This window comes from Nilaparvata lugens, chromosome 7 (genome assembly GCF_014356525.2).
Source record: "Nilaparvata lugens isolate BPH chromosome 7, ASM1435652v1, whole genome shotgun sequence".
NCBI classification, from domain to species: domain Eukaryota; kingdom Metazoa; phylum Arthropoda; class Insecta; order Hemiptera; family Delphacidae; genus Nilaparvata; species Nilaparvata lugens.
In genome coordinates this window covers 17203883-17230944 of record NC_052510.1, presented here as the reverse complement: position 1 = coordinate 17230944, position 27062 = coordinate 17203883, and the positions used below count along the sequence as shown (strand labels likewise).

The window sequence follows — 27062 nt, the reverse complement described above, 5'->3', positions numbered from 1 at the left end:
TGTGGTTATGTGGCAATCCAGCTCTATACGGCGAGGTGGAACATGAAACAACCTCCCGGTCTCTCCAGCAATAGAAAACTCATGATAAATAACTAACCATTCAAAATGTTTCAAGTAGCTTCAAATTGAATATAATCTCACTTCTGTGAAATGGAATTTGTTGAAGAATTGACAAGTGATTCTATTTGAAAAAAATAAAAGTCATCAAAAACTGAAAGAAAACAACTGCAAACGCAAATAGAATGTTGTAATCTTTCGTGAGCTTTCATGACTATTCTGAATCTTTGGTATTTGGCTCTACTATATATTTCCGCTAATTTTGTGTTCCTGAAGCATTTCTGTTAGTTCTGCCGCATATTTTTGGTTCGTGAAGTCATGAAACAATATATCACAGAATATACTATTCAAATAAAGTTTGCTCTCGACTTACTCTTTAAATTTGGTACTCTTGATTGTGTTTATCAAAAACAGAGTGTAAGGTGAGCAAAATTGAAGCTATCTAATGTTTCACTATACTGTACAGGAAAGCAAGAGAACAAAAGATAGTTTTATAATTTCTATAAACTTATTAAGAAACCAAGTAATGCGTTGATAAATAGAAAGTGAGGAGGATCATAGAATAGGGAAAGAAAACCGTAATCTTCAGGCTCCCAAAGGAGGATAGTAAGTGAGAAAGTAAGACTCAAGTAATGCCCCACTGACCTTGAATTTCTTGACCTACATTGTGAATTGTAATTTTTGACAATGTAAATTGTATATTTAGAATATTCATTGCTATTTCTATAGAATATCCTCAATTTTTTTGTAAGTCCTTGCTTATTATTATCACCGTTATTAGTTGATCTCAACTCTTCAGTCATCAAGATACTCATGTTGTTTGATTTTGACTATTTCTTGTCAATCAAATAGTTTGAAAGAGATTCAGGATAAGTTAAGGATTCATACCTGTTGTATTGAGTAAATGAGAAAACAATAAATAATAATAGATTTTTATTAACGAAAAATATATTCAATAATATTTTACAATATTCGGTAACATAACATTGAGAGAATCTGAAAACAGTTTCTTCAACAAATTATTAAATTGATACTATCATGTTTCATCTTACAAGAACCCTATGAAATTTTAATTACGATCTAATGTACTATGTAAACAATTTCTTATCGAATATGAATATTGGTCATGTTGGGAAATGTTCATCTGATAATGTCGAATTCAAATGACAAATAAATTTCATAGTTCAATGATCCCGATGCATAGGACAGATATGGCCTAACGGCTTTTCATGATCAATCCATCCATTTGGTGGTAACATGCAACAAAACTGTTACATTCCAAGTTTCAAAGGGCCAAACAGTTGGTTCCAGGAAACTGAAATAATATTCATTATTCTCATGAAACCTTTATGATAGAAGTTTTCCTGTAGTAATGACAAATAAATCATACAGTAGTAACTCTTTCAATAATCGTCAACTTTAATAAAGGTTGAGTATTGATAACATTTTACTTTTCTCTACAAACCCAAGGGACACTCCTTTGAAATTCAGTGATTGATAGACCTAAATGTTTTGAAGGATTAAAGAGTTCAACTTTCCGCAGTAACCTTCAATCTTTCTTGCTTCTTTACATAATATTAATCCACCAAAAGTAACAAAACTACATTCATCACATTATGTATCAACCACACAAACAACTTTCAAAATCAGGTACTGGTGCGCTAATGATACATTTTGAACATTTTTGAAGAATATTGTAAATAATTTCCTTACACAATCAAAGCCAACAACAATTGAAAATTCCACTCAAGAGACTTTCGCTCAATTTTCAACATTATCATAACACACAATCTTTATTTTCTTATAAAAACATACTTTTATAACCATATCAACATTCAATTTCGAATATACAAATTACGCAAATGCATGATATTTTTCAAATGTAAAACGTTACTCTTTCAATTTTCAAATACATGAAGAATGAAAAACCCAGAATTGGGAAGGTTATTTCCAATCTGTAAAAATATTTTTCCAAATGAAATTGATAGGCGTAACATTTTCAGAAATCACTGATTCCAATGCACATGGCTATACACCATGAGATAGAGATAATTTCATTCCAATTCACATTGGTAATTTTTACAATAGGAGTTGAAAAATCGTCTTTTTTGTTGGATTTCACTTGTGACAATCAAAATATAAAGCTTCATTGGATTGAGTTCTTAGCATGAATCTAGACGGAAAGGCCCAGTTTTAAGATTGATCAAAATATCTCAATGAATACAATAAGTACATAAAATAATTGTAATGTAGCCTAGTCTCAATATTAACCCAGATTAGGCATTTTTATAGGAAATAATAGAACCATTTAGATACATCTAACTGGACTCATCTAAAAAGTCCCTAAGATAGATCACAGCAGAGTAACATTATTGAATCCATATATTGAATAGCACAAGGTTTCTTAACATTTCAGTTTTTTAATGTCGATTATGTAGGAAATGTTCATTGGATTCTGTGTTTCAAATGAGTTTCAGTTAGGTATTGAATTTAAAAACGGCTATTACAACCCTCATTTCCGGAATGATAGATTTATCTATAACTAAAGACAGTCAATATCATAATCGAATAGGCTACATAATATTATTACAGAACCCTCGTAGAAGAACTTGATATTATTTTTTTGGTGTTACGACGACTAAGAAAAAGTAATTTTTCTCAATCACTTTAAGTAAGATATTTCTACAGTTTTCCAAATAAACTTAAGTTAATGTCTAATATATAGCTCTAATCTATGTAGATACCGTTAGTAAATACAGATAAAATAACTGAACTTCAAATATTTTCCAATTTCGAAATTGTTTTTTCTTGTTTTTCAACCTTTGACTAAATCACTACAGAGGAATAGCAAGTTCTAATGTTTAATAAACTACTCAATTCCTCCTCTATTAAATCTAGTCACAAAAATGAATTCGAATAGATGACTGCCACACATGGAGATATTTAAACAAATCTTTCGATATATTATAATACAATGATAATGGTAAATTTACATCGATTATACAAACTTTTCTCTGATGTTGATATTATTAGTAATTAATATAGCATACGAATTTGTGGGCACTGTTTGTCTTCAATACACTACTATAATAATTATATTGTATCGTTTGATTATAAATAGATTGATAAAAATGTTCACATCATGTGTGCATTTGGATCAACCGCTACAAAATGAAATGCAGTCTTGGCTAAGACTTTCATGCTTTCCGGTTAGGAAGGTTTGAATTTTTCTCCCTCTTTCTCTCGATATAGAAATAAGCACAGATCTGGATTTTGCACTCTTTTTCCGGCATTCACACTTACATCCCTTATCAGGGAAAAGTTCAGGCGTTATCGTATATCCTCAGGCGCAACCCCACTTGCTATTTTTATTCTTCTCCTCTAGAAAGCAACACAGTAGTCCTCCAGCTCGTCTGTGAAAATAACAAAAGCAATTTAGTGGAGCTGTCTCGTCTAACGTGGGAAATAATTCACTGAATAAATTTCACCTCAGATACTATCAGTAGAGGGCTGTAAAACGTTTCAATAAAAAGGTTATAAAATGTAGTGACTACCATCGGTAAGCTGCAAGGTAACTATCATCACGGACAAGATATGAATTGTGTCTTTAAATATTGGAAGCCTCCGGGGTGTTTCGAGCAAGATAGCTCTTATGACCATGCTTGTTGGCGAAAGTTACATGAAAGATAAAAAAGAGGAGATTTCCATCACAAAAACTTGAAAAATTCATGTCAAACCTACAATCACAAATGAAACAACAATTGGAAAAACTATATGTATGTATCTATTCACAATCTGTTTCAATTTCCTCAGTAGATGATTCTCATCTTATAAAATTGGGAGGAAAACTTTTCAATCCTAGAATTCCTTCCGATCTAGTTAAAGAAAATATCAAATCTGTTGCTGCTCTCTCAGCAATTAACATGATCTTTGCATGGATAGGAAATGATTTGTTCAATCACAAACATTCAAACTATACTATATAGTTTGCATTATGCAACAAGGTTGCAAAATTAATGAAGCCTCGAAAGCAGCAACCTATGATTACGTATTATTAAGGTCAATGAAATACTGGGTTAAACACCCGGTATCAATTAAAAATGCAACTATACTTATTCTCCGAAATCGTTTTTCATTTTCTAATACTCTATAATATTTTTGGAAATTGATTCACCAATACTTTTCTAAGGTAATATTCTAAGATTGGATATTATTTTGTTGAGGCAGACTTAATCCTGCTTTGAAGGCAGGATTGAAACCTGTTTGACAGACTGAATCTTGTATTCCTAGGTGAATTTATTTATAATTATCATAATATTAGATCAAGAGCTCTTGTTGTTTATCTACGTTACTCAAACCACGTAATGCGCTCTTCTCATCAACTCAATAGCTCTTCTTTTTGAGAATTAGTTTTTTGAAGCGAATATCAAATTCCTAAAGCAAATATTTCACGAAATGAAAGCCTTTACGGTAGGATGAGTCTGATGAGGAAGAATGTGGAAAAACTGAGCGAAATTGCATTAAATGAAGGACGAAAAAGGAATAAGAATGTGAGACAGAATCGATAATGGAATGAGGCGAGGAATGAGGGGAATGAGGAGAATGCCTTTCTTTTTTCGAAGAGCAACGAAGTATCTGACATGAGCCATGTAATTCGGGGCTGGCTGGCTCTTTCCCTCCTTATTACAAAAACTCTACGACTGAAAAGACCTGAGAATGTATAGAGTCCGGGATAAAAACACTGCATTTCTATTCAGTTACAGGTTTCAGGGAGAACTTGGAATCAGTCTTTCTCTTTCTACCTTAATTAACGAATGTATCCTGGGTTACGAGGTTTAGTAGATGGTGACCCTACGGCTTTCACAATGTGAAGGTGTGTGGTGTGTTACAATGCTTGGAGCGTTTTTGAGCAGAGAAGAGCGTTACAACGCTTACCTATATACAGTACTTCGTAAAAAACGTGCATCACAAAACCCCTAGAATTTGAGTTGAATTCTTAAATTCGATAGATGGGAGAAAATTCAAGTTTATTAGATTTGAATCTTTAATTTCACCCAATCTTATAGTGAGCTCTATCAAGAGCCTAGATAGGTATTCTGTGAAAACTACCCATTTGAAGTGAATCGAAAAAGACGGTTTGAGTTGGAAGCCTAATTTGAGTTTTTAAAATCATGAGGAATTAGGCGTGTTTTGAAACTGTGGTTTGTAAATTGGACAATTTTGTGCTCTAGTAAGGAAACATAAGGTTATATTCTCTATTATGAGATTTTTTCTTTCAATATTATGAATCTTCAAAGTTCAATGTCCAGTCTCACCAAGCTTGGTCAATACATTATTCGAATAATCTGAAATCAGATACGCTTAACAACGAGTGCACTAGAACATGTGTTTTCTATGGCGATAAATCTATCGATAATTTCAGTGCACACTTGTTAATCGTATCAGGCTAACCATGTTCAAACGTCTTGACAAAGCTTGGTGAAACCAGGCACAATAGTCTTCTTCCAGTCAAAATTTAGGCTCTTGCCTGTTCTGACTCACAACAGAATATTATTATATCTAATCTATTACAGTACACTATTTCTAAAATTCAAATGAAGAAAATGTTTGGCTTCCCCATATTCTATTGCCATCTTTGGCACAGTAGTGTTAAAATAATGTAGCTGTTTTGAAATCGATGATAATTGGTACAATCAAGGATTACCAGAGATCTGTTATTTGTCATTTGTCTGGTAATAAATAATTAACCTGAGTGATTGGATACCAGCGCAACCGCTGATCTAATTATTAATAAGAGCATGGCGATGTTTCAAGTTCAATTTAACTCTTTCGTTTCCAAATTTTCGTCCACATCCTCTGCATACCAATAATGGAATTGTGATTTGAATACTGCAGTTTGTTTCGTATCTTATCATGGCGATAAACCTCTTTTTATGTTTGCATGGTGTTCAACTCCAGGAATAACAACTTCAATAGGCAAAAACAAACACTTTATTATGAAGCTTAGGTCTAAACGTAGGCGTACGCCTATAGAACCTAATTTAAATTAGATACAGCCCGAATTGGAAAGGAAGGTGTGAGAGCAAAGAAAACTTTGATAATAGCTTTGAGACAATAATGTCTTCAATTCTCTCATGGACCGCGATGTTATATCCATTTTCTTTTCTCGCTCTTAAATTTTCTGAAGCTCAACTACAAAAATAGCGATCATAACTACGGGTGAATTCATACATCCAGTGCTCTCTATAAATAATATTGAGAATTCAGCGTTCTCTTTAAAAGATTTTACCATGCAGATCATATCTGCGCACAAATTAGAACTTTGCAGATAAGATATTTTAGATCATTTTTGCAATTTTATTCATCGATCATGCCAAATATTATCCATCAAACGTGATTACTGACAATGAAATTTGTTTCTATAACTTTTGGCTCATGCAGGCGTTTATTAATGAATGTATTCGGCCTATGTGAACCACAGTTGTAGGCCAAGACACTATTACAAGTGAATTGCCATAAAATCATAAGCCAACTATAGCTTAAAATTGAATCAATTCTATCCTAACTCTGCTATTTCCATATGCATATCCATCAACGTTAGTAGACAGATGTCTACTAACTCTGCATATCCATAACTTATTATAATATTTCATGAATTGTATTTCCGGTGAATGTGATATGGTATTCAATTTTTGCTTTCATAATGGTACTTTCGGCATTTAAAAACTCTGAAATTTCTAAAAAAACGTTTAAGCCCTATTTTTAATCTAGAGATTCATTTTTTCCCTACTAATGAATGTAACTCATAATATTATAACCTCTAAGTAGAAACTTATTGACTCACGTTGCGTGACAATTGAGTAGCCTTGAAGTAAGAATATTACCTTATTGACTAAAAAAACCTAACGTCACTTCCAATTATTATTTTCGATAACTTGTTTGTGTTAAGTGATAATATTTTCATCTTTATGACGATTGAATTTCCACAGCTATTTGATTCTGTTGTCAACTTTTGTTATTATAGTGGCTTTCAACCTTCTCCTTCCAATAGCATAAGTCACTATTTAAAATTGAAATCGGGATCACATAAGATAACTACTCTTAATTATTCTACTCTACATACTAATATCATTAGTACATACTATATTATTAGTAAATATTATTACTACATACTAATATTCTACTCTACATACAAAACTCTCGTGATAGTTACGAGATTACGTAGTCTCGTACAGTTAAGAGTTATGATACGCGTTACTCTAGTACGTTATTGTACCATAACACAATTAATAACATAATGTCTCACCTTGTGCATCAAGTGTCGAAGTAGTATTGGCCTACTCGCGAATGAACACAAACTCGTTGTAGTGATTCCAACGACTCTCCTCAGAGTCGACACCCGGCTTGAGATCGGCCGAACTTCCGGCCGTACCCGAGCCGCAGCTCCCAGCCATCGTGAAGCCCTGTTCCTGCAGCATGTCGAACGCCTGCTCGATGGAGGAGTGCTTGAGGAAGAAGCGTGACGTGTAGCGGTCCGTGAGACCGTGGTCAGGATCGCGACTCTCATTGAGGCTCTCGCCAAACACGTCGCGACAGAGCGTCACGCGACCACAGACCAGAATACGCGTGATCTTGCGGAACTTTACGTCGGCCAGGCCGTCACGTCCGAACGCGAAGCTGCCGCGATAGCCGATCGTGATGTAGCCCGGCTGGCGACCGCCTGGTGTGGCAGAGATCGCCTCCACCATGCCGGGCAGCTGGAAGAACTGCGCCTCCTGCTTCAGGCGCTCCCGTTCCCGAAAGCTCTCCGGGAGGACTAGTGCCTGATTCCTGCAACAAAACCAAAACTCATATTTAGTTCACCTTTTTCAAGCTTCTAAAATCGGTGTCTTCTATTTAATAAAACAATGAAGCCTGTTTTTTTTGGACTCTGTATTGTTTTTGAATTTAGATTTCTTCAGTGTATTTTGTGTTAAATTGAATAAAGCTATTGATTGATTAAAATACCTATAATAATAATGAATTTGACCTTATAGGATGATGTTGTGTTATCAACATGTTACTAACTCTGTGCAAAGCTCGGTTGAGTATCGTAAGATACTACGGTAGTAAGATACTAAGATACTCGGTTGAGTATAGGTAAGTGTCGTAAGATAATTTTTTTTTTTTTTAGATCAAATAAAATCTATTCATCAAAAACAATTACATTACAAATTAGAATACTATAGCAATTAATACAATTAAAACAATGAAGTTTTCTTATACACCCCACTAAAAATGATATGTGTTGGGGTATAAGTTATTAGTTGCTTGTTGCGTATTATAATTACCATGTACAAGCTTCATTTACTGATATGGGATTAAAATTTTTTATATTGAAATTAGTAAAAATTTATAATACAAACAAAATTATGAGATTAGTAGATAAATATTAATGTTCTATTAAGGATAATAAAAAGAAAGTTAATTTTTAGAAAAATGAATAGCTAGTAAAGGAAAAGAATGAAGAATAAATAGTTTCAATATTTACAGTCTAACTAAATTTTCACAATTTTCTACTTCAATATCAACTAACCAGGAAAATAAACTTTTCTTGAACCTGTGTCTATTGAATTCTTCCCTAATGTAACTTGGTATTGAATTGTAAATTTTTGGTCCCAAATATGTGTAGTTTCTTTGCCCAAATGTAGTGTTCATCCTTGGTACTATTGAATTCGTGTTTCTCTGCCTTGTTTGATGGTTATGATCTGCCAGTCTTATGTGTTCGTTGTTTCTCCTCATTCGCGTGATGATAGCCTGGATGTAGAGTTGGCTCACACTCAGTACTTTACTGTCCTTGAAAAGAATGTTCGAGGGGAATTGATTCTCCTTGAAGCCTATTATTTTTAGTATTTGTTTTTTAAGTTTATAGAGAGGTTCAACATGTATAAAATTCGTAGCTCCCCAGATAATTATGACGTATCTTAAAATTGATTGCACTAAAGAAAAATAAACAGTTTTCAATGTCTCATAGTTGAGGAGTTGATAGAATTTGTAGAGAAGCTTCCGGATCCGGGTAATTGATAGATTGATGTGCTTGTCCCATTTAAATTTGTTGTCCACTATTGTTCCGAAATATTTTATTTCATTGACTTGTTGAATTGAAGGGCAATCACACGGGTTGTTGGTGCTTCCACAGTGATGTACAATTATTGAAGAATCCGGTGGTCTCGTCCGCTCCGTCAGAGAAAAGGCTTAAAATTTCGTTTTTGTTGCATTAACTGTAAGCAAATTTTCTCTCAACCATTTATCGACTTTCATCAATTCTTCCTGTGCCAGATTAAAAACTTCCTCCCAGGTGTTTCGTTCAAATAGTATACACGTATCATCAGCAAAAGCTATGACTCTCCCTCTTATCTTAATTGAACATAGCTCATTTGAATATGCCAAATACAAAATTGGCCCAAGAACTTTTCCTTGTGGAGTCCCAAACTTCATCGTTTCCTCTGAACTGAGATGTTCTTCAACCTTGACTTTCTGACGCCGGTCACAGAGGTAGGCTATGATCTAAAGTCTAAACCATTCTAGAGGAACTCCTCTAATTCCCACGGTTTCCAATTTCTTCAGCAGCAAACTATGATTAACAGTGTCAAAAGCTTTTGCTAAGTCCAGGAACACTGCTGCACATTTTTTGTTATTTTCTAGCTTATCTGTGACAAAATTTGACAATCTTGATAACGCATCTTCTGTACTCCTCTCCTCACGAAAGCAAAATTGATTCCTAGATAGTGAGTTGTTAATTTCCATGTAATTCACAAGACGTTTCTTTACCAGTTTTTTCCAAAATCTTAGAAATATTGCTTATAAGTGAAATGAGCCTGTAATTGGTGGCATTTGTTTTGTCGCCTCCTTTATGTAATGGTCTAACACATGTCTCTTTCATAGCTTTTGGAAAAATTTCTTTTGACAAACTTAAATTAAATATGTAAATAATGGTTCTACAATTACATTTTTTATCGACTTCAATGTTCAATTATTGATTCCATCAAGTCCTGGAGCACTGTCATTTCGCAAACTACTAATAGCTTTAAGAAGCTCATCTTCAGCTACTGGGTGAAAGTAGATGGAGTGTAGAGTTCTTGTAACAGGTTTATATTGTGATATGATTTGGTATAGTGGTTTTCTCAAGGAATTTATTATTGTCTCTGCCATTTCTTCACCTACATTTGTGAAAAAGTTATTCATGTGGTTGAGCACAGTTTCTGGATTTTTCTTTAGATTGAAAATCCTATCATCTATTTTAGTAGCATTCAATTTCATTTTTGTTTTTGATTTAGAGTCAGTAGCATCTCTGATTACTTTCCACATTTTTTTATTATCCTTTCCAGCTTCTTACAATTTCTCTCTATAGTATTGGTCCTTTGTTTCATCAATTAAAGCTGTGAGTGTATTCCTATACCGACGATAGAAGTTGGTTAAGTTAATGTTGCTTATATGGGTCTTCCTTTCTTATCTTGTTCAGTAGATTTCTGGTTCTTATTGCTGCTACTATACCTCTTATGATCCATGGTTTGATGGGTTCGTACTTCTGCCGCCGATGCTGCTTGATATTATTTTGTATATGTTGTCTCAGAGTTGATAAGAAGGTGTCACAATATGTATCTGGATTATTATCTTCTAAAACATCAATCCACTTCTCATTCGGTAGTTCATTCTTCAAGCTATTAATGTCTATTTTCTCGTTTATTTCCTGTGTTCCAGTTGAATAGTTCATTTGAACTATTTCTCGAATTATGTTGCACTCCTAGAATTGTGGTGAAGTGATCGGTTATTGTTGATTCATGAATGATTGGAAAAAGATTATCTCTGGAATTGGTAGCGATGTGATCTATGCATGAAGCAGTTTCTGTTGTAGTTCTAGTTGCTTGCTTAATGCAGAGTCTGAGCCCATGCTCGCTTAGAAGATCGCAGTAGTCATTCAATTGATGATGTGGCTAAATTTGTAGGATGTTAATATTCATGTCTCCTGCACATATGACTTGTTGTCTTCTTAATTCATTCAGGATCGATTCTAAGTCACTCAGGAAATCTGAAATATCATTGAAGGACGGTGATCTGTATATTGCAAGGATGTTCCACTTTTTGTCTGCTGCATCCAACCGAATATGTAGGACATTTGCCTGGTTAATCCGTAGCTCAACACATTGTACATTATACTATCTTCAACATAAACAACTACACCATCATTTTGTAACGGGGTTGTTTATGGTGGAAAATACATCATATCCTCGAATGGATTGGAGTACAAATTCAGTCCTAATCCAGCATTCAGTTAGAATAATAACATCAAAAGAAAAATTAATGTCGCACAATTGAATCATCAGCTCATCAAGATTTCTTCTGATACTCCTTATATTGAGACAGAAGATGCTCAAATCACAAGAACTCAATGCTGCACAAAGTTGTTGACTGTTGTTGATCACTTCATCATTTATTTCTTCAAAATAATCAAGATTCTCGAAGTTGAGCAAATTTGATAAGTTGTTGTTACTCATTATTTAAACTCTTATTAATCCCTTCCATGTTTTTTCCATTCCAGCTTGAGAGAAACTCACCACTAACATCTTTTAGTTTTAGAATTAGGGTCATCACTTAATCTTCTTGCCCTGTTGTGATGTATCTGAAGGTTTGTGTGAAATGACATATCAAGTACGAATAAATGACAATTCATATGAAAATGACTAACAAATTTTGACTGCCTTATAACAGTTACTGAGAAAAAGTTCCCAAGCAATCAATTAGTATGGAATACTACTGTGAATACAACGTGAATACTGTTTGAGGGCGTCTGGAGTTGGGTCTCAGTACGTTAGAACGCATTCTGATTTAACCAAACATGTGTGTGTACTCGATTGTTGTAACAAGTAAGTTCGAAACTTATGAGATCCAAAAATAGATTTACTCATAACTATAGCCTAGTAGAGATGTAAGAGTCGAGTGAAGTGTGAGTTTTGATGGAAATTTGTAGAACTTCTTGAAGATGAGATTTAATCGATTACTTGGTAATTTCGATCAACAAATTGACAAGCGGTATTCTGAATTATTGAAGTTCAGGAAATTAAAATTTAAGAGAAATAATAAATCATTTGAAGCCGGGCAGCAGTACAAAAATATGTTATTTTGAAGACATGAAATTGGACAGGCTGAAATAGGACACTTCAAACAATGAATTCTGGAATAGTAAATAAATAATAGAAAATAAACCGGAAAATTGCTGAGAAACGGAAAAGTAAGAGTAGGGGACAAGTATCAAATTGACAATTTATAAGAAAATTCACCGAAAAATAATGAGCGTCTGATAACGGTTACTAAAAATAACGTTCCATAGCAATCAATTTACGAAGACAAGTAATCGAATTGACGCAGAAAAACAGTCGAAAGGACTGTCACCAAACAAAGTGGTCATCAGGCCATAGAAGTTGAACAAGTATTAATAGAACGACGAGGACCTAGTTCTCACTTCTCATATCTTATTTGAAGCAAAGACCATAGAGAGTTATTTTTTTCAACAATCATTGATTCTTGATTTCCTATTACAGTTCTTCAAACTTCAAACTGCACCTTTATCAAAAATAAGCTTGAATTATGCGCACCCGACTCGTAATTCAATAGCATAATATAAATATGGGTATAGTATGTTATAGCATATAGGAGCTTATCGGCAAACTAAAGGCTCCAATACAAAGGTCTTCAATGTAATGAAAAAGTCGTAGCCTAGATTAGAGTGCTAAGATCATGTTATAATGATTATAGTTTATTTTATATGATTTTAATTTAAATTTAATGTTACAGCATGGACTTTGATAATGTGATTAACATGTTCCTGTCTTGGAAATTTTTCGATTTTATTTTCAGCCTCTAATTGCGTCGTAGGAGTCTATTGAAATCAGTAACATTTCCAGCATCCAGAAGCAGCACGGTTCAAATCACTCGCTTTCCGGGAAGGTGGCTAGGGAGAGCTGGCCCAATTGCTTGGCAACCACGAAGCTCGGACTCAACCACTCTGGACTTTTTCTTTTGGGAAGACATAAAAAAATGTTGTGTACAGTGAAAAAATCCGAGACATAAATCATCCATGGTAAAGAATCCGTCACTGCGGTTGGGACATTTACACTTACATTTTGTGTGTTTTTAATAAATAAATTGAGAAAAAAATATATTAATTGTGCTCTGTATTCCAGTTCCCACAACTTAATCCAGCACTATACGAAAATCGTCTCTATTAACACATAACTCCCACCTCGAACATTCAACAGTTCAAAATTGTTTCATTTCTGTGAGTTTTTCTTTCTTTTCAACAACTCCATTCAAACCATGCTCAACGACAATTCCTGTCTTGTCTCAATACTCAAATCTAAAAACTTCAGCTCATACATCATTACAATCTATTACTTTATTTCAATGAGCACACATTAATATTTGTTCTTATTTTGATCTCAACAAAACTTTATCATAAGCACATCAGCCTTCCCAATATATCCTTGTTCAAATATTATCTATTTTCATTAATTCTCTCAGTTCAATTCAGCATAGCCTATAATGAACATCAAGAATATCTCATTATGACTTTTTTCGGTCTAAATAATATTTTTAATCCCTCTCCTAAAGAAAATATTCAATACTACTCCGTCATATCTCGATTCATTATCTTCAAGAAAATATGAAATACCGTACTACTCCGAACAAACAAAGCCGATCCGTACAATACACTTCCTGTACATTAAACCTATTCCAATCATGCAGCGGTTCACTGATAGAATGACTACCTTTATTTTTGACCTAGGAGGGCGAAGTTAGGACGCAGATCGATGATAATATGCACCTATGAATTCTCTGGACTTTCATATCATATTCGTGTGAATTATCCCAACACCAAAATGCAGAATCCAAACATACACACATCAGTCTGTTCTTTCTATATTTTCCAACACATGTATTCCTCTCCAATCATACACGCTAGCACAATCAATGATTGTTCATTCACTATTCCATTTCTCCCAATTCACAAACACACATGAGCTCTTGCTATAAATCTATCTTCTCCTGTACATTAACCTTACTTGATTCATGCACATGAATGATTGATAGAGTGAGTGGTTCTCCGTACCTCAGGTAATCGAGCACATATCGGAAGAGAACTCCGTCGCGGTCGATAAAGATCTTTCCCTTGGAGTCGCGCGGCCAGTCGCCGCCACCAGCTGCGACCAGCGCGGCCAGAGTCGAGTTGGGATCCTTGGCCAGAGTTTGGCTGCTAGTCGTGTAGAATACGCCGCCGACATTCAGCTCGACAACAGAGCTCTGCTGGTCCGCCATCTCCCACAATCACGCTTCGACTGAGCCGATCAATATGCCTGCTGAATGCCTGTTCGCTCCCTACTGCTGCTGCTGCTCCCTGCTTACTTCCCCCCGAAGCACCCGAACCCCCCGCACCAGCGGTTCACAGTCCCCTCAACTCCCGCTTCAACGGCGATTGCGTCGACGCCGGTGGATGATGTCTCGCAACGCGTTGCATCGAGTTGACGGGGTAATGGGCAACGAGTTGCGACTCAATGATACGGTGTCAGTTTTGCGTGCATCGAAATTTTCTTCCAATCAGATATATCTCCTACACACCTATACTCTGCTATTTATAACTTCCGAATATTGATGTTACATATTTGAGATACGGAATTCAATGTACCCCAATATGGATGTGTTTTCCAATTTATAAGTTATAAAACCTGTATCTATGAGAATCTCTTTAGATTGAGCTAGAGAAAACTTATAAGTAAGGCTCAACTCACACGCGACTCAGGTCGAGAAGAGACTCGACTCTAGTCGAGAGCATGTGTTTTCAAATGGTGACAGTCGCGGAGACTAGAATCGACTGGTCTGAGTGGAAACACATGCTCTCGACTATAGAGAGGTCCACGTTATAATGACAGTATTTGATCAACTTTGGTTTTGCTATTCCTTTCTATCATTCGACAAAGCCGGTGGTACTATCCTTTTCTAGGTCCACGACGATGTCAATTATGTTTTTGACGGTGTAGAAATATAATTGATTAATGTGGAGAATCAGTATCGTTATTATTCTATCTTTATCCACTGCCATTATAACGTGGACCTCACTATAGAGTCCAGTCTCTTTCCGACCTGAGTCGCCTAAGTGTGAGTTGAGCCTAATATTCAAAAGTCAAGATAATTTTATTCTATGATTGAGCATATAGCTGAAAACCATTTTATCATCCTGCAACCTAAAATATGTTATAACAGCAGATACTATGTGGTTATCTGGTCAACCAATGAGAGCACTATTTGGGTCACATTTTGATCTATTGCAGCTTTTTAATCTATTGTTGCTGTCTCCTTAATTCTGAGGCTGGCCAATATTTTTCTATAATTTCTGTCTGCATCTATGATCACAATCTCTCTTTGCATCTTGGAAATCGAATGTAGTTAGAATTAGTAGTGAATGAATGTATAATTAGGATTAGAATTGAATGTAGCTGGAGTTAGTCATTAAGTTGCAAATACTAGAAAATTTCTAGTTATAACAACATTTATCATGGAATACCACAATCCTAGTGCCAATCATATCATCAGTATCATTCTAATAATTAATTAATTGATAAGGTAACGAAATGTTCTAAAGCTTCAAAGTCTTCAAATAAATTAAGGCAAAAAAGTCTTCTGATAAACTTATCCAACAATCATTTATAATACCTAGTGAACAGGCAGTATTTTTTGTGTGACCTCAATACCCACATGAGGCTTTTACGTAAGTAGGCTAATCGATGAGTTGATTATGATATTCACCTACAGTTTATGTTGGATTCTAAATCACTGTGAACGTGAAGATACTGTACTTTGAAGTTCAACCCTGTCAGCATCATTAGTTGGCAATTGGCATCAAACAGTCTTCCTCCTACGAGAATATAGGTAGAATGTCGCACATCCAATCAGAACAATTGAACCTCGAATTATGATGAAGCTATGATCATACAGTGATGATAAATAAATTAGAGTATATCTTCTTTAATGGGAATCATTGATATTATTACAGACTTGAAATAATTCATACACCTGCAAATTCAATAATAGATCTCGTTTATCAAATTCAAATCTTGTGTAATTCCTGGAGCGTAGAAAATCAGAATGAAAGTCATCAAATTCTGAATTGGAACGTCAAACTGAACAAGAAGAGGAGAATAGAAATAACCCCTATTTGGACAATGTAATGAGTAATGAGTAATGTTGTGAACGCTGTTCATGTCAATTTCAATGTCGACCACGATTACAGCGTGTAACAGCTGTCTGAATGTCAATGTCAACTGCGAGAAACGCAGCAACAGCTTCCACCAATCACAGCAATCCGCCATTCCGTTCCACAGTACAAGGTCTCCCGCACTCTCTCGCTCACTATAATCTCTCTCTTGTGCTCTCTTCCACACTCCCTCTTACTCTATCTTTCTCTCTCACACACTTAAAATCTCTCCCTCTTTCTATCTATTTCTTTCTCTCCCTGAACCTCTCTTACTCTTTCCCTATCAATTTCCCTCTCTTTCTCTTTTCCTCTTCCTCTCGCACACGTTTTCTCTCTGAAACTTAGCATGCATTGCTGTTCCCTGGTGAACTACATTTTATGGCAGAAGAGAACATTTATTTTCTAATGCAATTTTTCAAATAAGAGTAATGAGAAAGTTATACTTTAACGGAATACTCAGAAGAAATGCATTTCAAATCAATGCAACCAAAAGTGAGAATGTATCAATGTCTATAAACTCGTCTCCTATAAGATAATAATTCCCTTCCTAGACAAGCCACGAGTCATGTATGTATGTATGTTGTTGTGGTGTATAAATGAGACACAAGACAGTAAGTAGTATGGTAGAACGCGAGCTGTAATAAGAAAGAGCTGTTAGATGAGATAGAATGAGCTGTAAGAAATTAGAATTTAGTCGAGGAAGCACTTTATACATGAAGAATTTTAGATACTTCGAACTAATAACTTGGTTGAAAGGCAAGTAGGAAAATACAAAACTCTCTCCTATTCTCTCTTACAATAAGTACATCATCAGAATGAAAGGGACAGGAAAGATAAGGTAAATTTGTGCTATTCCTCTCCCAAATTCAGATAAGGTTACACATGGTCCAAAATAGGTTGAGTCTTGTAGCTCTTCACTTCACAACATTTTCAGTCCTTGGAATTTAGATGCTACAAAATCAAATCATGAATGCTACAAATATGAAAGAAATATTACGCATTATCATCACTAAGATAGTAAAACTATTTCTTTGCTCAATATGAAATTTCCCATTGGACGAATATTCATGAAATTGGTACTGGGGGCTGTGAAGATTAGTGCATAACGTATAAACAAGAATCATATTTATGCTTTGCCCAGCTCAAAGCCGAGATTCACAAACATGCAACTCTACTCCAGCCCACTAGCTCAACTATCTGCATATGGAGTGAGGGGACAATTTGCAAAGCAAGCCAGAATGGCAAAAAAATCCGCTGGCTTTTGTTGCTTTATCCAGAAAAGGGTTTACACAGTGCATGCTGATCCCTTTCCTCCATCCAGCACAGCCATATGTGGAATGTGTGGAGCGAGTGCAAGCTTAAACAGTCTCTCTCAAGCTTATCTCGGTCAACTGCTTCAACTATCTCTCCAGTTTTAATCGAGCGTTACATGGGAGACTCCGTTGCGACAATAGAGTGAAAGTTTCCAATCTACCCAGATTGAATGAACGAATTCAAAATACCCTCTTCCTCCATCATTTTTAAACTTCGTTATTCATTGAAATTTAGGAGAGGAACTGTTTTCGGTTGTCTCTATCTCGCGTTGTTTTCATCCTAATCATTGTAATATTTTGTACTTCTATCACAGATAAGATGAAACTAGAACCTAATAGAATTTAAAATTGCACTACAAATTGTACTCAATGCTATTATGTAGGCGTTTGTGTATTCCAAGACGTAAAAGCGACATTCTCCATTTTTTCATATATTAATCAATCCAATAAAAACTCTTCAATGTTGTTCTCCATCACGAACTGCTTATTATTAAATCACTTTTTGCTATTAGAAAAAACGACTAGCAGTCAGATATTTTACAATAAATGAATTAATCTTGGTTGTCAACCAAGAAGATGGCGGACCTGCCGAAAGATCTCGTTGTCAAAGTGAGTGATTAATTCATTTATTGTAAAATATCTGACTGCTAGTCGTTTTTTCTAATAGCAAAAAGTGATCCAATAAAAACTATTTTTCCTATTGGAAAACACTAGGCAGTTTAGTGGTTATGCATCCAGCATTGAGTGTGGCTATGCCGGGGACGTACGACAATGTCAAACTCCTCCTACATTACTGTGCTCTCAACTAATAGAGAGTCGAGTTGAGTTGAGTTGAGTTTCAACTTAATAGTTGAGTTGGCTCTCAACTGTATAAGAAATAGAAAGTGAGAGAGTCCCACACATGGTGAGCTTAGCTTGCTAGGTGCCTAATATGCATTCTGCCGTCCTCTATGGAAAAGAAAGATCAAGCTATTTAAATATTATTTCAATTTTCCATTTTATTATAATCCTGATCCTAATACATCAATTTTGGTTGAAACTCAATAACTCGATCAATGGCGATACGAACTTTTCTATCGATAGTTTTCTAGAAGATCTATCAAGTATGAAGAAGAATAATTTTATCTTTATATACCATTTCTGAATCAAGATGATTTTCAAAGTTTGTAAACACTTGTGAGCAAAACTCCCTCACTTTTGATGTTAAGTAACAGTTTTGCAGTGGCGGCTGAAATTATTCAATGTTTCGTAATCAGTCCACGACATATTTAAACTTTCTCATAAGCTATAGCCATCATAAAATTTTCATTTAGCAATTGTAATTGTAGAAAATTTTGATAGGAGTAATGTCAGAGGTTAGGCGTCATAGTACTAGTTCATCTGCTCATTCATCGGGAGGATCTGAGAAGGATAAGGACAAGCAGAAACCGTATGTTAACAAATTGCTCATTTACAGCACGAGCAAATCCGTGGAAGATATGGTGCATGGCATTTCCAAGACATATCCTAGCCTAATAACAGACAAAAGAGCTAGAGTTGTCATGATTCCACATGTAAGTAGCAAAAATTATAAGTATCAAGTAGTACAAAATATTTTGTAAATAAACGCTCTCCTTTTGTAGGTTTATTACGAGTTTTATCTTTATTATTACGGATTGTGGCTGTTAATAAATTATATTGAAACTTTTGTAACATGTCGTAAGGCCTATCTATGAGTATGATCTAATTATAATTTCAGTCAATAAATTTATATTCATTCGCCAGCTACTCTCATTGGAAGGGTGATTATTTAAGAGCAGACTCTCCAAATATAATTTATCTCAAAATGTCTAGAAATGAATTTTTACAAAAAAGTTGTCAGTTTTTTGTGTAAACAAGTTGCTGTTCTCAAATTTAGAGCAAACTTTGTCAATAATCTTACATAGAGAGCGAGGACGAATCTGGAAATCTCCTTTTTAAATTGTTGGTTCGAAACCCAACTGAAGCTGTTGGTCCACTCATACCTCATTCACCTTATTAGGCTACCCACGCACAAGCCTGAAACTCATGTGTGCATAAATTCCAACAAATAAGAATGAGTATTCAATCATAAAATAAAAGAAAGCATTGAGTAAATATTTCTTATAAGAGAAAATATAACTTGAAAAGTAATTCAATTTTTATTTTTTGATTACAATATTTTGATTTCGAATCCGAGGTATCATCGGATTCTATAAATTTATATGCTTTAATTATCATTGATCAATAAGTAGGTTTCCTACCATGAATTTAAATTTTTAGTTTAAAATTTTTTTAGTTTTAATTTTAGACGAGTGCACTGAATGACGACGTGAAAAGTCTATATTAAAGCTTTATTTAGTATTTCGACGCGGGAAGACGCAAAAAAACGTGAGTGGGACAATTTGAAAGCTCATTTCACACACTATTTTTACGTTGGTGATTTAATAAGAGACCCAAATTATTCTAATGTTATGATTAATGATAAGATCACTCAATTAGGTTGATTAAAGAGTTTTCATTGTATATTCTATTTTTAAAAAATATTTTTCAATATTTTCTCTTTTCAAGGAAGAAGTTTCAAATGCAGTGGGTCTGATAAGCGGTGGAGGGGCCGGACATGAACCGTTTCCAAGTGGTAATTGAAAAAGCTTTCACCTTATCTTATTAAGTTTGATAGATTACGTTTCATGATTTTTTCCACCTTCATATCACATTTATATCGTATTTTAATCATTGTTCCACATTTCTACTCCAAAGAAAAATTCATTCATGATTCTCCAGTATCCACACAAAAAAAGGATTGGACATTCAATATCGACGGAATAGTTTCACTCTCTGTCTACAACTAACAACAATAAATTATTTCTATGTCTGAAATCTTATTATCATCCCAAAATATAAGGACTGGATAGAAAATTCAATTTTTCTTAGACCCAGACCTAATCAATTGATGAACATAATTACAATGTTTTCAAACGCCCATTTAAAGGATTCGCATTGGGTGAGCATTATTAGAATTTTCCGGCTGCCTGAAAAGCAGTCGTTAGGTCATGTCAGAGGCCCTGAAATTGATCATTTGCGACCTGAAAACTCTGACACCAGACCTGAGCCAGCCAGGTCACTCGATAAAATAACAATAATTAGAATTTTCTTGAGAACTGTCATGAAGTTTTTGGTGAGTTTTCATGAATCTTCTCTTCTATATTGCAGGTCTGGTTGGCACAGGAATGTTGACAGCATCTGTATCTGGGCATGTTTTCACAACTCCATCTAGTTCTTACGGTCTGGCTGCTATATATAATGTCAACTTGTTCAAAAAAGGTGAATATTAAGCATACAAGCTTCAATCTCAATAGAAATTATATTTCAAATGTTCTATCTATTCGATTGTTATGGCTTTATTGTACAGTATTCACATCTATTTTCTATATTTTTGTCAGGTGGCGTACTGGTGCTGGTTTTGAACTATTCAGGGACAATTTTACATTTCACTCAAGCTTGTGAATTTGCAAGGGACATGTCAATAAGAGTGAGTCTGCATTTCACTTATTTTTATATTTTATGCTATCGGAAAAATCAATTGATAAGAAAAAATGGAAATGATAACAGACGGAAACTAGGTATATGATTCTACTTGCATATATATATACGCGTATAAGGGCAAGTAATCTTTCTAAAATATAAAGACACGAAACGTAAATTATAATAGAAACGTTATTTTACTGTTCTGATAGCCTGTTCTAGAGGTGGCCGTTAATAAACATTCTTCTACTCAACTTATTTCTACAAGCAGACGACAATCAAAGGTAGGTAGGCTTACAAATTGGTACTCTTAACATTGAACTCTGAAGCATTCAGCTACAATTTCTCAATTTTATTACAAAAATACATTGCTCAATTTCTTAATTTGCAGGCAGATACCCTTGTGGTTGGAGAGGACTGCTCTCATCAGAAGGCTGGTAACAAAAAAGTTCTTATTGGAAAGAGGGGACTTGTTGGCATTGTATTCTTGATCAAGGTAAATAATTCAACAGAAAAATATACCCCACACTCATGATTTCCAGATCTATGATATAAAAGTCTTTAGGAAAAAGATTTATAGTACTTTGGAGATGATGCAGTTAGATGTCGATCATCGGTTGCATTCTTAATAAACAAAAATCAACCAGTTAATAGATATGGATTATAAATTATTATATGATTGCATTATTGTGTTTTGTGTTAGATTGCTGGTGCAATGTCAGTGAGAGGAGCTAAGATGGCCGTTATAAAAGGAGCATTGAGCGATGCAGTGAATATGATGGCGAGCATAGCGATCGGCAACAAGTGTTGCATTGTGCCAGGTCAGCATGAACCGCACTTCTCTGTCAGACCCAATCACATCCAGATAGGGGTTGGAGTGCACGGACAATCAGGCAATGAGACCTTAGAGGTAATATTGATTAGCCGATTTTCTAGTACTTTTAAAGCGAAGAACTCCATTCCAAAACCTGCTAAGTCAAAAACATAATTTGTTGGCAAATTGGGAAAAACTGTTGCTGAATCACTGTATGCTCTGTGCCAATGAATCCTCGCTGAGAGTTAATTCATTATTAGAAGAATAATATGCATTATTTTCAAAGGTGTTTTTCAATAATTGAAAAACACCTTTGAAAATAATTATTATCTAACCAATTTTTTGTAGAAAACTTGACATGGATTGGAAAAAACGACTAGTTCACTTGACAGGTTTTTGAAAATAATTAATATTTGAATGTTGATTACATCTTTAAGAAGCAGGTTTTGGCAAGAAAAACAATAGCAAATGATAAAGTCATATGTTTCGATGAGATATAACCTGAAAAACCGAAATCGGAAAAAATTGACTTAGCCGGTTTTGGAATGGAAAGCTTAGCTCTCTTACACCTTCACAAGCCCATACAACACAGGTATGTTTAATTGTTGATTCATTAGCCATCATTTAATGTACGATATTAAGTACAGTACTGAATGAGGAAAAGAAGAATAATGCCTTGCGTACAAAGGTGCGAAACGGGTGACGGCAACGATAGCTGGACCATTTTAACGATTCAACCACAGTTAAACATTCTCCCGCTGTTTCCGCTGTCAAGCGTTAGGGCTAAGCCACACGAGGCGTCTTTTCAGTCGGTACAACAGGACTGGAAGCTTTCCGATTGGCTGATTGGGTTGAAGTATTGAGTGAGCTTCCTATCCAGCCAGACTGTTGAAAAAACGCTTTGTATGGCTTTGCCCTTAGTTTCTCACCGAATGCATTGGACGAAATGAGATTATTAACCGTACAAAAGACATGAAATATTGCTTATAAAGATGTGAAGACTGCTACATAATTTTGATATGCCATAAATTATTTTACTTCAGTATACCACCTACCGTATGTGCTATGTGAAATATCATCAAATCAGTATAGAACTAAGTATCTTCAAAACAATATCTCTCTGTGTATAGTTGTGAGGTGATATCCATATTAAATAAGAAGACGGAATAATGATTTCTTGAAATAAAAATAAAATTCGTTTCAGTTGTTATACAGCTCTCATGAGCTCCTTACTAGAAATTTATAATAATTCTTACCGAACGAGAATAGTTTATTGTTGCTTCCGTAAATCAATGTCTCTGTTGTTGTCAAGTAGCCCATTATTCCTGCAATATAAAAATTATAGATAGAATATAATACATTAGATAATATTAATTGTAGGCGTACCTACGCGTATGATGGTTTATATAAAATATTGTTTAAAAAATTTATACTTCTAGTTTTCATCCAGTAGTGAAACTGTGCGGATAATAATGAAGAAGATCAGTTCTGTTCTGAAATTAAGTCCTGGAAACTCAGTGTGTGCAATAGTGAGCTCACTGGGAGGCAGCACACTCCTTGAATGCTACACCATTGCGGCCGATCTCAGTTATGAGCTTGGTGAGGAAAACTTGTTTTATGCATGGTACAGTAGAAACGTAGTACTAGAAAAGTATAAGGAATCATAATTATACAATACTGATACAAATTCTGCTTTAGTCTTCAGAAAGGAAAAAATATCATAATCTCCTCATTCTAAGTCACATCAGTGCTCATTAAAATACAGTGAATTGACTTCATCCATAATAATAACTTGATTCATTCTGTCAGTCTTCTTTACGTTGGAATGACTCAAGGTGTCCACTCTTTCTACAAAAAAAATATTTCATTGATTCTCACTTTCTCATTGCAAACGTCTGAATTGTCCTCAAGAATTTTTGTTAAGAATATTGGCTTATGATAAACACATTTTTTATATTGGAGTTTACTAAATTGTGTAAAATTATATTCATCTATGGAGTAATAGCAGTGTTTCATTTCACAGTATACTTACGTGTTCTTATATGCATTGGTGATACTGTAAAATCGTTACAGATAATGACATGAAATACTGAGGGGAAATCATAAATCTCATCCATTTAGTTGACTGATCAGAACAGCCTTGAACACTCTCAATGGTTTAGAGAATCACATATTATTCAAAAAATAATAATTCCTAGTATTATCTCAATTTGGGCTGTTTGATTAACAGATCTGTGTGAAATTTTTTTTAATAATCTGGAATAACTTTAGAGAATAATTTATTTTAGAAAATAAATTACTATCTATAATATAATTATAATCACTCTCTATTTTAGAAAAGATGGACATACATCTTGAAAGGATGTACGTTGCAACGCTATTCTCAGCTCTGGATATGGGAGGCCTACAGGTGTGCATTATGAAAGTGACAGAGGAAAATAAGGACTGGATCAACTGCCTGGATGACCATACTGACGCACCGGCCTGGCCTGGAAGATGTATATCCTACGAGAAGAGTAAATACATATTCAGAGAGGCTAAATTCAACAAAATACAAGTAAGTCAAAAAAGTTTTTCACTTTCATTACACGAGCAGTTATGCATCAATTTTAAATCTTTCAGGCGTTACAGAAGTCTAATTTTTTGTTAATAATTATAAATGATTTCTAACAGTCACTTTTACTTCCAGTATAAACATGGAAGTAGAACATATGATGAAAAGCAGAGCGCAATTTTCAGAGGTTGCATCGAAAGAGTTGCACATGCAGTAATGGATGTTCATGACGTCATCGAAAAATTGGGTCGCATGGATGGCTATGGAAACTGTGGTTTGGATTTCAAAATTTTTGCTGAAGGTGAATTCCTGTTAAATTTATTGTATTCTCTCATCATTTATGATTTTTTAAAGATTTCTTCATCATTCTTTTATATACGGTACCTACCTACATTCATATTTATTCCTATGAAAATTTCCAGGGCTCAATTTATTTGTGAAGGTACGCAACGGTCCGGTACACCGTACCGGTACCTCTGAGAGGGAGAGGGAGTGAGTGAGAAAGAGGGAAAAATACTGCTCAAATTCATTTTAATGTTAACAGAACTATTTTTAAACCTACTCGCTACTTCTATAGTAAAGTAGGTATTTGAATTTTTTATTGAAAATATGGGAAACTGATGGTAAAAATACACCACTAGAAGAATTACTCTAAAAACGAGTTTTGAGAAGTTGAAATTTCATTTTTTTCTTGGAGGATGAGACGGAACCCTCCTCCCTTTGGCTGGGGAGGGGGGATAAGCTTCTCAGACACCCCGTACCAAAACCTTTAATTTTGCAAATTGAGCACTGGACATTTCTATCACAGGATTGAGATTCAGTAAGAAACAAGCATACATAAGTTGTAGTTTTCAAACAAAGTAAATTCACTTCTTTGCTTTCATAAACTTAATAGATTATTATCAATTTCAAACAATCAAGTTTTGTTTTGTATTCCCATATATTTTTCCATGTCAACTTTTTAATTAACTTGTGAATGAATGATAAAAATTACCAAAATCAGAATTCAGCTTATTAGCTCCCAAAGATATAGGAGGCTCAATATAAGAAATATTCTTACTATTGTATTTTTTATAAAATTTAAAGTGAAAAAGTACTCACATTCTTTGATGTGGCGACGTCCATTTCGTGCTGGTTTTGCACATTTTCAATCCAAACAGAGTTTCTGTTTGAACTGTTTGAAAATGTGCAACCCCAGCACGAAACGGATGTCGCCACATCAAAGAATTAGAGTGTTTTTAAGGTATATAAATATACAATAGTAATTATTAGTGGGAACAAGATAGATAACCAACAACGATAAGGAGTATTGTTAATAAGAATGAGTAGCATAGTATACAGGAGACTGCTGAATAAGATTATTCTTACTGTATTTTCTTTGCATTCTATAGCCTAATTCTTTTTATTTCAACTCTTACATGTCTATGATATTGTATTCGACAAATAAACAATAATGATTTATCAACTCAATACAGAGTAGAATATTACACCTAATAATACTTTGTTATGCTAGCCTCAAAATTGGTTATTATTGGCATGAGAAGGGGTTCAACTGCATGTAATGCTCTAGGGCAGACCACTAATGGTAGAGCATGCAAGTACATGCATGTGTTTTGTCATCAGCGAAAGACTTCTAACATAAAACAAACAATAAATAAACAAATGGAAAATTATAAATTTTAATAATAATAAAATAATTTAAACTCAAGAAGAGCAGTGAAGAAAAATTAAACAACAAAAATTGGAGATATGAAAACCTTAACTTACCTTAAAATGTTTGCTCTAAGCGTTTCACTGTGATCACAGCTGTGATAACACAACATTGTTAGAGGGCTGTGTATCATGCATTTCAACCGTTAGTGGCCAACTCATAATTCAAATCGTTGAGTTCTAGAATTCAAAAATCCTAGAATTTTGGAACTCAAGAATCCTAGAATCGAAGTATCCTTGAACTCAAAGTTTCCATAACTTCTATTTCCAATAACTCTCCACTATGTGATGTTTCTAATAATTTCAATCAATTTATATTTGTCAGTTATCCTGCAAGAGTTGAATGACCTGCCGTTTGGCTGGCCGAACCCTTGCATGCTGAAACTGTCGAATCTGGCCTCGGAGGAGATGGGAGGCATGTCGGGAGGTCTGTACAGTCTGATGTTGAAAGCGGCCGCCCAGGAGGCTCCTGATTGGCCCAGGTGTCTGCAGGCTGCCGTCAATGCTGTCACCCACTACACCGCCGCCGAAAGAGGCGACGGTACTATGGTAACATCAATTATTCTACTTCAATCTCAATTTATAGACCCACAATACTCTCGTGTTAATCGTTAGTTATTCAATTTAAGAAATTTCAAATCATGAAATTGGAAATAGCAAACTGGAATCCATTTCAAAGACAATTATTCTACTTCGATCTCAATTATTTATATATTGTGGTACGGTACTCATGGATCAGATATTTTTGTCGGGCCACACCCGTGTTTCGGATGGACATGTTAACGCGGCGGTCCCGGCTGCCTATTA

General features: G+C 34.7%; 2 protein-coding genes across 2 annotated transcripts; one reads left to right on the top strand and one right to left on the bottom strand.

Moving 5' to 3' along the window:
* Positions 1 to 977: 977 nt before the first annotated feature.
* Positions 978 to 14518, bottom strand: LOC111051819 (BTB/POZ domain-containing protein KCTD12). The gene is made up of 3 exons (XM_039432209.1): positions 14204 to 14518; positions 7364 to 7887; positions 978 to 3470 (listed from the first exon to the last, which is right to left on the bottom strand). Exons 1-2 carry the CDS (start codon positions 14407 to 14409, stop codon positions 7395 to 7397), a joined length of 699 nt encoding a protein of 232 aa, XP_039288143.1. The 5' UTR covers positions 14410 to 14518; the 3' UTR covers positions 978 to 3470; positions 7364 to 7394.
* A 4284-nt stretch (positions 14519 to 18802) lies between these two features.
* Positions 18803 to 26870, top strand: LOC111051816 (PTS-dependent dihydroxyacetone kinase 1, dihydroxyacetone-binding subunit DhaK). Its single transcript, XM_039431864.1, has 10 exons — positions 18803 to 19208; positions 20224 to 20290; positions 20866 to 20976; positions 21096 to 21184; positions 21569 to 21673; positions 21881 to 22087; positions 23431 to 23590; positions 24328 to 24548; positions 24681 to 24846; positions 26581 to 26870. Exons 1-10 carry the CDS (start codon positions 19002 to 19004, stop codon positions 26868 to 26870), a joined length of 1623 nt encoding a protein of 540 aa, XP_039287798.1. The 5' UTR covers positions 18803 to 19001.
* Positions 26871 to 27062: the final 192 nt, after the last annotated feature.